Genomic DNA, 14,553 nt, shown 5'->3' with positions numbered 1-14,553 from the left:
CCTCAAAAAATTAAAAATAGAACTACAATACGACCCAGCCATCCCACTACTGGGTATCTATCCAAAGAGCTTGAAGTCAGCAATCCCAAAAGTCCTATGCACCCCAATGTTCATTGCAGCATTATTTACAACAGCCAAGACATGGAAGCAACCTAAGCGCCCATCAACAGATGAATGGATAAAGAAGGTGTGGTACATATATACAATGGAATACTACTCAGCTGTAAAACAGAACAAAATCATTCCATTTGCAGTAACATGGATGGACCTTGAGGGAATTATCTTAAGTGAAATAAGCCAGTTAGAGAAGGATAATCTCCGTATGACTCCACTCATATGAGGAATTTAAAAATGTGGATAAAGAGAACAGATTAGTGGCTACCAGGGGAAAGGGGGGGGTGGGGAGTAGGCACAAAGGGTGAAGTGGTGTACCTACAACATGACTGACAAATATTAATGTACAACTGAAATTTCACAAGATTGTAACCTATCATTAACTCAATAAAAAAATAAAAATAAAAACAAAAAAATACTAAAATCAATTACTGTCAGTATGTTTGCATTTTATATATTTAATCCATTAGTTTTCAAATACACAGTTACAGCCTTTTAGCTACAACATGTTTTCTTTTTAAGAAAATCACCTCATATATGACTGATAAAATAGGAGAATGATGATCATATAATGCAGAAATTAGGGAGGTTTATAGCAATTTTCTCCAGTATATTACTGTTTAACACCATCAGGGGATAGCTTTTTCACAATTAAAGAGAAGACCTTAGCAACACATGAAGACCATGGGAAAAAAGCTGAACATCCAGAGAACTGCCCTCCTTTAACACAAGTAGTTGCATTAACAAACTGCTACACTTTCCACTATGTTAACCATCTGGCAAAGCAGTGAGTACGGACGAAGAAGTGACAAAAACCTCCCCCATATGAAAAAAATGGATTAATGAAGAAGACTACATCCTGGATCAGATTTTAAGCTTTGATAAAAATAGTCTTTATTAGAGACATATGCCCTCTGGGGTTTATAGCTCAAAGAAGGAAGTATGAGCCCCAGGGTTTAAGGTTCCAATCTCAGTGTGATGCTCAATATAAATGCCTGTAAAGATTTAACTATACTAGTATTTATTTTTATTAGGATTACTAGACTAGTTTTTATTAGTATCTGGTTATAAAGTTCCATAGATTTAGAATGGGATACCCCATTTCTACTTTTCTCATAAACCCTGTGAGTTTTAGTGAGCAATTTTGCAGAACTTAAGGTTTTTTAGGAACACATGTTTGGCATTACAACACAATAGGCTAAAATTTTACAGTGTCTCTATAAAAGCACTTTATGATGGTATTCTTTGTATGATGGTATTCTGTTACAGCAGTAAAACAAAAGGTTAAAGGGAAAACATGACTACCTCTGCCATCTAGTTAAGGAACCTATGTCTTGTTTTAAACACCTGCTTTTCATTAACAAGAGTACTGTGAAACTTGACCTACCTTGGGAAAAATGAAACTGAGACATGAAAGCAAAAGTACCCACCACCTAGAAGGCAGAGCTTACCTTTGGTGCTTTTGGGAATGATTTGACTCCATCGTGGCTTATATTCCTGTTGACTGATATACTGATTGAACAAGCCATCTGCAAATAAAGAATGAGAGAGAATTACATCTTAACCAGCTTACATTTTTTGTTATAGTAAAAAAGACAAAAATGTAGAAGTCTACATTAAGGGAAATTACCAATAATGTCATTGACACAATAGCACATTTTCATAAACTATGTGTCACTTCAGTTTTCAAGCTACCTCTGATATAAATAGTAAAGTATTAATTGACACAACCACCACGTAAACAAATTGTTTCAGTGGCAGCTCATATTAAACTTACTATGTTTTCCCCATTTTTCACTATTATACAAGAAAACTAGAGAAAGAAATGGGAGCTCCAACAACTTCGGTCTAGACTCTTACACCTTCAGGAAAAAACAAAATTAATCCTTTAAAGTAAAAACTCCAGTTTTACATAGTTTCTTTGAGTACAAAACTACATAGAGATAAAAGTACCAGTAATAGTAATAGAAATAGTAATATAGTTATCGAATACTTACCAAATGTTAGAATCTGTGCTGTCTTACTTATCTGATTTAACTCTGAAAACAACCTTATGAACCAGGCATTGTCATTTCCATATTTTGGATGGGGAAATGCGTATTTAGAGAAATTAAGGAACTTAACCAAAATCCCACAGTTCTTCTTCAGTGGTGGGCCTGGGACTCATGTTTCACTATGCTTTACTTACTTCTCAATCTGTTTCATTAACAAATTCTTAATCTATTTAAGAGGTGGTGTTACACTAGTTACTATAATGGTCATGGAGATTGAACTCCCCACACACATCCATTCTACCCCAAATACTTATCAAGCCCTAATCCCATGGCTCTCAACAAAGATGTGTTTAAGAATGGTATGGAACCCAATTCTGGCTAATGAAACATGAGGATCTTCTGGGGGGACTTCCAGGAAATGTTTCCTTACTTCTAAACAGACATACAGAGAAGGAAAATCTACTTTTATTCCTCTGGAAATTTTCATATCTGTCTGCAATGTACACAACTGTTACAGCCAATTTGTAGAGGTATGAGAATGAAGTCAATTCTATAATGATGAGACAACAAAGAGCGATAAAGTACATTACTGAATCGACCAACCATGAAATCTACCTTACCTCTGGATTTCTTGTTATGTGATATAGTTCCTTACTTTTTAAACTAGGGTTTTCTTTTACATGAGCCCCAATAGATTATAATTTATAAAGTTGCCTTTACTGTAAATTCTGTCATTTGACTCTGAGTTCAATCTGAATAAAGGTTTTCCCTTTTGCTTCCTTTAGTCACTAAACGCAAATACTTCTCCAAAAAATTTATAAGTAAAACTGTCTGTTCTCCATGACTTGTATGCTCACCAGAGACTGTAATTTACAGAAATCTCCCTAATGTCCTTCTTTTCTGGGTAATTACAAAGCTCAACTGTAACCACACCCTTCAGCTTTCAGGTCTTTTGAGATGGTTTTAAGTGGAAATTCCCATCCCATACAGTCATCTAGTTTCTTTTTCTTTGTCTTCGAAACTTCAAAATTCCTGCAAAAAAAAGTTCTAATATTCATTTCTCCTTTTTAAAGTAGCACTCATAAATGAGCGTTTATATTTTAATTGTTAAAGTAAGGGGAACTAGTAGATTCACAGCTTATCTTAGAGAGAGTGTTTCTATCACATAATCTACTCCCCAATGGGCTTTCCTGACAATTCTTGCCCCATCCAGCCTATTCTGATCAATACTCTTCTCCCATTACAAGAGTTGGAAATGCATTTTTTCAGATAGACTGTTGCAGGGCTCCTATTAATAGTAATGATAAGATGATAGTAAAAATACTAATTGTAAATTTAGAATTACACAGAAATGATATAGTAATTAAAGTTTATTCAGTTTTGAGAAAGACACAAAAGTTAAATAATCCTCTTTAAAAAATCTTAAATAGAGAAGATAAAACTATTCAATAAAGACAAGATTTTAAAATATATATTAATTCTACATAATGGCTAACTGAAGAGGAGAGAGAAAGAAAAAGTAAAGATGGGAATATGTAGAGATGAGTAGAAAACTGAGAGAGAAGGAAACTGCAGAGATGACAAATACACAGCAAAAAGAGAAAATTAGGAAAGTAACATATTTCACATTTTTTTATAGTAACCAACTGCCACATTACCTAAGTCTCCCATACTAATTAGCTACACGACTTTTGATAAGTAAGTTCCTTATCTGTAAAACATGTTTAAGAGTTGGGCAGAGCCTAAGGTTCCTTTCAAATTCTGGCATACTAGGATTCCACCACTGTTAGAACCAAAATGTTTACTGGAACTATGTGTGTCTGGCTAATTCCACTTTATGTTCATCCTAGAAAAGTCTCCAACTTCTTTTTCCTCTTAAGTTGTCTGTGACTATTCTCAAAGAGAAACCACAACCCACTGTGGAGAAATTTTTCAAAGACCTCCTAAGGTAGTGATCATAGCCACAGTTCTAATCAGATGAAAGACTCCTTCCCAGATCTTTAAAGTCACTCTAAACGTTGCAGGTAAAATTAAAGTCTCTAATTGCTTCTTCAACCAATCCTTCTATCCCCACTATTAGTAACCTGAAAAGCTTATAAATACTCTACTGATCAAGATCTTCATACTATTTCTCTTCTATCAAACACAAGTGGCTTAAGAAAATATTGTCAGTAATTTTCAAAGTTAAAAAAGCAAACTCTCAAATGTGATGCAACTCTTGTAAAATAATTTTGTAAATACACACACAGATGGAAAAAATATAAGTGACATACATCAAAAAGTAAAAAGTGATTTTCTTCGGTTGGCAGGATTGGGATGATTTTGGTTTTTGATTTGGGTTTTTTTTCCTTTGTACTTTTCTGTTTTCCCAATTATCTGCATTGAGCATTACCAGAAGAAAAGCTATAAAACAACCAAATATGTGGAACTATTTTCTAAACTTGGGAAGAACTTTGTAACATATTGTTACCACCAATATAAGCCACTTTCACACATTTTGCTACCCTGAAATCTCTTCTTTGCAGCTCACTAGACACAGCCACTTTTCTATAAGCAGTACTTTGTACACTGACATCAGCTTGTTTTAACAAGGACAGGGAGCCAAACGTGCCCAAAGGGTTTATAATCATGCTTGCAGAGGATATTACTTCCAAAATTTAAAATATTAAGTACTCCAGGGGCCAGCCCAGTGGCCAAGTGGTTAAGTTTGGGCACTCTGCTTTGGCAGCCCAGGGTTTCACTGGGTGTGGACATGGCACCATTCATCAAGCCATGGTGAGGCGGCAGCCCACATGCCACAACTAGAAGGACCCGCAACTAAAACTACACAACAATGTACTGGGGGCTTTGGGAAGCAAAAGGAAAAGAAAATAAAATCTTTAAAAAAATATTAAGTACTCCAAACTTAAAATATTAAGAAATTATGATGATCTTACATTAGATAGAAAAAACTAATCTTCTCCTGAGTAATGACAGTTAAGAGCATAACATCAGATATTCAGTATATAATAAATGCACAGAATAGAAAAAAAGCATGGGGTGGGGGACTCTCCTAGTCACATGGTTGGCATTTCTTTTGAGTCATCTTAATGTGACTAAGTTCTTTCCATTAAAACAAACTGCTCATAAAACTCCTAGTTCCAATAAAGCAGATTCCTAGTACCTAATGGTACCCTGACAAGTTACACTATCTTACAGAGTAGTGAAATAAACATTTAAAAAAAATTGGTCTGGAAACTTTTTAATTTGCCTCTTTCTCTCTCTAATAAACTCCTTTTCTCTTCACTAGTCTAAAGGTCACACAATTCTCTTTGGTATCTCTTACTCTTCGGTGGAGATCATTAGAAAACCTGAAGAAAATTATTTAGATACAGCATTATCAAATCTGGAAGTAACGTTTTAAAAAGATCTTACCAAAGAAAAAAGAATTGACTTTTATTGTGTACTTACTGTGTGCAGGACACCACAAAGGGTAACTCATTTACTCCTTAAAATAAACCTATGCAATGGTCATTATTAATTAGGAAATCAAGGTTCAGAGAAGTTAAATAACATGCCCAAAGACTCTAAACAAAAGGTATAAAAGCCCAATTCCAAAGTTCAACATCCTTTCAATTCTTCATAGACTGCATGTAAATACAGATACACACATAAAAAAGAATAATACACTTATAATAGACTAGTTTTTAAATTAAAATCTAAGATAAAATACTATAATAATAGACATGGCAAAATTTACCTATTCAATAACACTTGAGAAAAAGCAAGACTTTGCGAAACAAAACTCACCATACCAGCTCATTCTACTATAATATTAAACAAATCTCATATAATAAAAGAGGAATAAAACTAAAGAGTTGAAATATATCATTTATAATTTAAATGAAAAAATGTAATCCTTCTCTTAAATAAAGACCTACTGGCTACCGTGGCTAAAATTTAGTTAAGTTTTATTTCTTCTCTGGAACATTGGTTTGCCACTACTCCAGATCACTTACTTACCACAGGCATTCCTAGCAGCTGGAAGTTGTACCATATAAGCAATGGCTAGTTTGAGAAGCTAGCTGCTCTACCAAAAAACAAAACCAAAACAAAACATCTGTTCTTTTGGAGAAATCACAGCTTAATAGAAGACACAAAAGCTAGAAATATAAATTCCAGCCCTCTCACAACCCCGTAACACGTTAACTATCCAATTCTATTATTAACTTCTTGACTTCTTTCATTTTATAATATTAAACATCTAACCACTCCAAACAAAAAATATTATAACTTAAGAAAAACTAGGTTGTGCTTTGCAGAGAAACATGATAAATTAAAGACTACCCTCATTTAATCTATTCTAATACATATCATCACCTCTTGCCAGAGAAACTGGGTTATCAATAAATAGTCCAGATCAGACTAGAGGTTACACTTAGTAGCTTTTCAACGAAATAACATGCTTTAGAATCTTCTTTTATGCCTTGCAAAAGAAAAGTAGGGGCCAGCCCAGCGTTCACCAGTGGAGATCCCAGGTGCAGACCTACACACTGCTCACCAAGTCATGCTGTGGAGGCGTCCCACATACAAAAGAGAGGAAGACTGGCAACAGATGTTAGCTCAGGGCCAACCTTCCTCACCAAAAAAAGAAAAAAAAGAAAGAAAGAAAGAAGGAAAGAAAGAAAAGTAGTAATAAAAATGTTTATTAGGGGCTTCGTAAACAGTAAGTTCTGTTTCAAGTCTGTTAACAGACACATTAAGGAAGTTTACTTTTTAAGAGAACAAGTTTAAGTTCTAGGAATCAGTCATAAGTCTGAAATCTTTGAAGCAATCAATAAAAACGACGCAAATATTAAAGCAGGGTAAAGATATTTCCAAAATACATTGCTTTCAGTACCTTGTTTTAATGTTAAAGAACTCTCTTTCAAGACCTAAAAGCAAATGAAAAGTTGACACCCCTATCCCACATAATCTCACCATGTTCCCTACAGTTCTAATTCTTGACAGGTCTTGCTAATAAGCCTTTTATTTTTGGTATACTTACTTACTTATAGATGTTCTTATGATTCAGCAAAAACATTTAGGCTCTCTATTGAAACAATGACATTCTCATCTACAAAAGTATGAACACCCAATAGACTGTTTTGAAAGTGTCAAAAATAAATTAAAAAGTGACTCATTTACGGAGCCAGCCCGGTGGTGCAGCGGTTAAGTGCGCCCGTTCCGCTCCGGTGGCCTGGGGTTTGCTGATTCAGATCCTGGATGCGGACATGCCACCACTTGGCAAGCCATGCTGTGGCAGGTATCCCACATATAAAGTAGAGGAAGATGGGCACAGATGTTAGCTCAGAGCCAGTCTTCCTCAGCAAAAAGAGGAGGACTGGCAGCAGATGTTAGCTCAGGGCTAATCTTCCTCAAAAAGAAAAAGTGACTCCTTCAAACATGCCTGTGAACTTTCTATGTTAAAAAACTACTGGGGCCAGCCCCATAGCCAAGTGGTTAAGTTCACACGCTCCGCTACAACAGCCCAAGGTTTCACTGGTTCAGATCCTGGGCACGGACCTAACACCACTGATCAAGCCATGCTGAGGCGGTGTCCCACATAGCAGAACCAGAAGGACCTACAACTAGAATATAGAACTAGGTACTGGGGGGCTTTGGGGAGAAGAAGAAGAAGAAAAGCATTAAGACTGGCAACAGATATTAGCCTGGGTGTCAAATCTTTAAAAAAAAAAAAAAAAACCTACTTCTGTGTTTTAAGAGAAAGTCAGGCAGCTGCGAATATTTCTGTTTTTTGTATGCGTGTGTGTGTGAGGAAGACTGGCCCTGAGCTAACATCTGCTGCCAATCTTCCTCTTTTGGCTTGAGGAAGATTGTCACTGAGCTAATATCTGCGCCCATCTTCTTCTACTTTATGTGGGATGCTGCCACAGCATGGCTTGATGAGCAGTGGTAGGTCTGCGCCCAGGATCCGAACCTGTAAACCCCAGGCTGTGGAGGCAGAGTGCGCGAACTCAACCACTATGCCAATGGACCGGTCCCATTCTATGTCTATTTTTGACAAAAATCTAAAGCAGGAAATCAGAAGGGTCTGATAAAAGTAAAATTTTCCAAAAGAAATGAAAATATCACTTAGGAGAATGCACACTAAGAGCTAGCAGCTAACAATTTTCAAACTATTTAAAGTCTCTAGGTCCATTATCACCTTATTTTTCTCCTAAAATTATGACTATAATAAGTAAATACATTTCATACAGTCCTAACTAGGCACAAGCTGTCCTTGTCTCCAACAGTGAATACTCTCTTAAAAAGTACATGATTTAAAAAATGAAACTTAGGAAGGAAGCTTTTACCAAAAGAAAAAAATAATGTTCAAACCTCATCCAAGATCACACACACACGAAAAAAGGCACAGATAACAGCACTGCTGCCTATACCCACACTTCTATCAAACTGATTTCTCACTAAAACAGAGACTACATTCAAAAGAAAAGATTAAAAATTCACTTATAGAGCATAAAAGTCTTTTTGATAATTTAAGAATAATAATGGCTAGGTAACAAATTTTTTATAAATTACACATTTCAGCAGTTTGTTCAAATTCTGAAAAGAGAAATACAAGAATTATAGCAGTTTATACTCAATAATAAATATTGGGGAAACTGAACTAGTACATATTTACTAGGATAGTGAAGCATAACTGGTAAAGAGTAGGACTCAAATCTTAGCTCTGACACTTAGACTAGCTACACTATCTTAGGCAAATTACTTAATCATTCTCATTTATTAAATGGAGATAACAATACCTACTCTAAAGGGAGATATGAGATTTAATAAAATAATTTATGTGGAGGGCTTAGAAGAGTAGATGGCACATTGTAAAGCCCTCAAATACATGTTAGTTATGACAGTGACATAATATTTGGAACTATACTTGGCAGAAAACTAACACTCTTCTATGCACAAAATGAGAAATATGACACAACGGCTAAAAGGAGTTAAGAGAAGGGGGAGCAAGTGAGGTGCAGGAATAATAAAAGAAGCTATCTTGAAAGAGCTGGCCTTGAAGAATGAGATGGAAATGAATAGTGATGAAAAGGAAAAGTAATCAGGGAAGAGAATACAGCATAATCAAAGGCACAAAGGCATGAATGAGCATGAATTATGGGAAGAAGCCATGTTTCAGGAAGATGTCTGGCAATCAGGTGGGAAAAAATGAGAAAGAATTTACAGTATGAGTACTGCTGAGAAGAAACAGTATCCTAAGGGAAAAGCAATATCATAAGGAAAAATCTTGCTATCCTGGAACACAGGCCAAGAACTCTCTTAAAATAGTCAGGAAAAACTCATCTCATTCAAAAATGAATACTACTGAAAAAGAATAAACTCAGGATTTATACAAAGATTAAAAGAAAGGAAAAGGAAAAAAAGAAATTTTAAAAAGTGGCAAAAGGGGGCCAGGCAAGAACTCCACTTCAGTGGCCTGGGGTTCAAGAGTTCAGATCCTCGGTGCAGACCTACACACTGCTCATCGAGCCATGCTGTGGAGGCATCCCACATACAAAATGGAGGAAGTCTGGCACAGATGTTAGCTCAGGGCCAATCTTCCTCACCAAAAAAAATGTAGTCATGTAATAGATGAAAATGGCCAAATGCTTTTTCATGAATATAAAAAATTTAGGTAAGCAATTCTCTTTACAAAACATGAGTGCAAATTAACAATATAAACAGTTGGAAAGTAGAGCTATAAATAGTTGAAAAAGATATGGCAAGACAACAGAAGGAAATAAAACATGAATTGTCAGTTAAAGGAAAAGAAGGAGGAAAAAAATGAAAACATTACAGAAAAGACAACCAAAACGTAAGGAGAGAACATACTATCAATATAGTAATGGAAATGAGATAAAGGATTTAGAAAAGCTTGAAAAATTAAACATAAATGTGTAGTTAAAAAAGATAAATCAGGGGCCAGCCCAGTGGTGCAGCAGTTACGTTCGCATGTTCCACTTCAGCAGCCCGGGGTTCACCGGTTCAGATCCCGGCTGCGGACACGGCACCACATGGCAAGCCACGCTGTGGTAGGCGTCCCACATATAAAGTAGAGGAAGATGGGCACAGATGTTAGCTCAGAGCCAGTCTTCCTCAGCAAAATGAGGAGGATTGGCAGCAGATGTTAGCTCAGGGCTAATCTTCCTCAGAAAAAAGAGATTGAAAGAAAACCAAAATACATAATAGTTAGCATGTCCCACAGCTGCCACATTGGAGATGCCCTGTAATATAACTATATAATAATCTAAAACAAAGATAAAATATTTAAACAGCTTCCGGAAAAAGAGAGATTACATTCAAAGAAGCAACAGTTGAATGATATCCAAAATGTATTTGAAGAAAATAATTGTCAACCTAGAATTCTATATCCAGCAAAAATATCCAAGAAAAGAGAGAAAATTTTCAAGCAAACAAAAACTGAGTTAATCTGCATTAAAATAAATTCTAAAGGATGTGCTTGAGGCAGAAGGAACATGACCCTAGATAAAAGATCAAAGATGCAAACAGTAATGAAGAGTAAAAAATATTAGTGAATATTTAGATAAAATTAATGGGCACTGCACAAAACAAGAATAGGAATATTTTATAGGGCCCTTGAATATGGTATCAAAATAAAAGACAACAATAGCATATGTGGAAGGTGAGCAGATGGGAGTTCAAAGTCCACTAAGTCCTTATATGGGAAGAGGAAAAACGCACCGATAAATTTTGTTAAGTATGTATACTTGTTGTAATTTCTAGACTAATCATAAATAAAATAGTAGCAGAGTGAGTTACTTCCAAAAAAAGAGGAAAAAAACAAAAATATTATGAGGAAAAAAGAAAGACAAGAGACAACAATCAAAAAGAAATAAAGAAGAGAGACAACAAAGTATATAAAGTAAAATGGTAGGTTTAAACTCATGTATTTACCAGTAATTCAATCATATAAGTGAAATAAATGTTCAAATCAAAAGAAGGAAGATTTTTTAAAATATCCAACAAAATTTAAAGGAGATACTTCTTTGAAAAAAGGATACAGAAAGTTTGAAAATAAAAGATGGAAAAAGATATGCTATGCAAATACTTACCAAATGAAAGCAAACGTCTTACTGTAAGACAATTTATACCTTAAGGAAAAACATTACTAGAGATAAAAACATACTGCATAATGATAAAACTTTCACTCAAAATGAAAGAATTTAAAATTTGTATGCATCTAGAAACATAGCTTCAAAATACACAAAGCAAAAATTGACTGAACTATAAGAAGAGTGAGACAATTCCATAATCATAGTTGGACGTGTTAACATATTTTTCTTAGTAAGTGAGAGAATCAGCCAGAAAACCATTACTGGTAAAGCAGATTTATGCGACATGATTAGCCAAGTGGACCAACTAGACATATACAGAACATTGCCCCAACATTAAAGAACTCACACTCTGTCCAAGAATATATTTATAAAAACTGAACAAAGTGGGCCAAATAGTAAGTCTCATCAAATTTCAAAGGATTGGAATCAGTACAGAGTATGTAATCTGACCACTATGCATTTATGCTAGAAATCTGTAACAAAGAAAATAATCAGAAAACCTTTATGTATTTGGAAATTTAAAACTACATTCCTATATAACTATGGCTCACACATATCATTTCATAATGAAATTACTGAACTGGACAAAAATGAAAATACTCACAGTACAACTAAAAAATAAGTACAGGGAAATTTATATCCTTAAAGGAATATATAGGAGAATAACAAACTCTGAAAATTAATAAGCTAAGCATCCATCTCAATAAGTATAAAAAGACAGCAAATTAGGGGCTGGCCTATGTAGTACAGTGGGTAAGTTCGTGCTCTCCGCTTCGGTGGCCCAGGGTCCACGGGTTCAGATCCCGGACACAGAGCTACACACCGCTCATCAAGTCATGCAGCAGCAGCGTCCCACATACAAAATAGAGAAAGACTGGCAACAGATGTTATCTCAGGGCCAATCTTAGTCTAACGATGATACTAAACATGAAGAGAAACATAGGAGAAAAAAGAATTACAAGGACAATCTTACTAATGAAAATAGTTGGAGGAACTCTAACAAAACATTAGTCAATCTAAACCCAAAATAGACCAGAAAATATACGACAAAGTTAAGTATATCTGAAGTTTAACATTAGAAAATCAATCACTATGATTTTACATATTAATATGGTAGAAAAAGCATATCACAAAAGGTAGAGAAAAAGTATAAAATTTAATATCCATTTATAACATAAAATCTTATCAATCTAGGAATCTGATACAGGATCTCCAAAAACTCCACATCAAAATCACATCTAACAATGATATGCTGAAATCATTTCCTTTGACATGAACTACACAAGGAAATCCACTACCATTATGCCACAGCAACCTTGCACTAAATATCCTGGCCAAAAGACAAAATGTAAGTGCGAAAAAAGGCCTAAGGGTTGGAAAGAAAAATGCGTCATTATGCATAAGCATTCTAAACTGAATCAAAATGAAAACACAACATAGCAAAACTTGTGAGATACAACTAAAGTAGTCCTTAGTAGGAAATTCTTAACACGAAATGCCTAGATTAGAAAAGAGAGATCTCTAATGGTCTCAGCTTTCATGTTAAGGAATTAGAAAAAAGAAGAACAAATTAAAACAAAAGAATGTAGAAGAAAGGAAATAATAAAGTCAGACATCAATGAAACATAAAAAGAGAGAGAGAAAAGACGAGAAAATACAAAGAAACCAATAGCTGGTTTTCTTAAAATAAAATTGATAGATCTCCAGCCAGACTGCTGAGGAAAAAAGACAAAAATTACCAATATCAAGAATAAGATATGATATAAAGGTATCATTAGGATAATAACGGAATATTATGAACAACTTTACACCAATAAATTCACCAAGTTAAATGAAATGGGCATATTCCTCAAAAGACACAAACCGACAATGCTCACTCAAGAAGAAATACAGAATATAGGTAGCCCAGTATCAACTAACAATACTAAATTTGGAGTTAAAAATCTTGCCACAAAGGTAACTCCAACGAGAATTGAGATCTCATTTTTAAAAATTCTAAGGAGAGGGAAACAGACCTACCACATCATTAACAACTACTGCATAAACCAAGGGGTGAGAAGGGAGAGAGAAACTTTAGGACCACTGTATTAAACTTTACCCCTCCCTTATCTCACAAAAGCAAACGTTTATTATAACAGTAAACTAGACAAATACTGCAAAGGCAGGTTTTCTTTGAGTATTTCCTGTTCCTAGGTGATTACTTTTGCCTTCCATCAGTGGATTTTACCTGTTTTCCCTGGCATTGTCAGAGAGGAAGTAGCAATTATTGGTTCAGAAATCACCTCAAATGAAATTAAACGTAAATGTAGGGATATTTGCAGGCAAATAGAAAGCCTGAAATAAATACAGCCCAACACTTCCTTAAAATACAGACCATACTTCAAAAGTGTATGGCAAGTATACTTGAAAAGTATACTAATATACTAAAACTAGTTTTTGTTTCCTCTGTCATAGGAAACTTGATAAAAGATGCTTTTGATTCCTTAGACTTTAGCAGGCAGGAACTTCATGCCCTTCTCTACTGTTTTCAGCGGAGCAGAAGCCAAAAAGCTCTGCGGTGTTTACTTCCTTATTTGTCCAACAAATCATCATCAGTGAAGTCAGCAGCAAGCTGAACAACCCTGGAAGGAATGTTTATTAAGTAAACACTGTTCCAACCCAGTTGAGGAGTAGAAAACATATGACTTGGCTCTAAGTCTCAAGAATAGAGTTACTACCAATTTTCCCTAAACTTGGTTCCTTCCTAGAGCCAGAAGGATAAATTAAGTGTCTTATAGCAGCAGAGCTGCATAATTTTAACAGCTTCTCTTAAATGAGTATATTGCTAAAGAGACAGTTTTAAAACCTATTTTTAGCCTAAAAATTACATAAAGCTGCCAGTGGTTTTTGTTGTTGCTGTTTACTTTACCTTAACAAAATATTAAATGCCTTAAAAATAAAGATTTGAAACAAAATTAAAAACCCATAAAATTACTTGTGCCTTCCTCATCCTATAAAGTTAAAAATATACAGAATTCATTCTTAGAAATGCCATACAGACAAATATACTTTCACCAGTGGCATTTTAAGGGTTTGGCAAGAGATTAATAATCACATATATTCTATGTGTTTATACTCCAAAGTATACTCTATTTAAAACCCAGTAATCATTTATTTGCATGTAACATCATCAACTAAACAAGTAGTAACAATGTACAAGTCTAACAATTTAACTTAACTTTAAATTTATAAACTCAAAGAAGGCAGTACTGGTTCTGCTTTCTTCCGTTGTAAAATATTTCACCAATATCTGATAAATGAGCACCTGTAATAATGGATGATAACAGCAATAAGATTAAAAT

The 14,553-nt window shown here is 34.8% G+C and overlaps 1 protein-coding gene across 26 annotated transcripts in view; it reads right to left on the bottom strand.

Annotated features, from left to right (window-relative positions):
- Positions 1 to 14,553, bottom strand: part of MKLN1 (muskelin 1) — a 312,898-nt gene that overhangs the window by 77,566 nt on the left and 220,779 nt on the right. For all 26 annotated transcript variants that reach the window (XM_070617703.1, XM_070617697.1, XM_070617717.1 and 23 more), the window contains one exon: positions 1,566 to 1,643. In XM_070617703.1, coding sequence (XP_070473804.1) covers positions 1,566 to 1,643 — 78 coding nt within the window. The remainder of the gene's footprint in view (positions 1 to 1,565; positions 1,644 to 14,553) is intronic.

The sequence above is a fragment of the Equus przewalskii genome, chromosome 4 (assembly GCF_037783145.1).
Source record: "Equus przewalskii isolate Varuska chromosome 4, EquPr2, whole genome shotgun sequence".
In the NCBI taxonomy this organism is placed as follows: domain Eukaryota; kingdom Metazoa; phylum Chordata; class Mammalia; order Perissodactyla; family Equidae; genus Equus; species Equus przewalskii.
The sequence above is the reverse complement of the archived record's forward strand: the minus strand, read 5'-3'. Positions and strand labels throughout refer to the sequence as shown.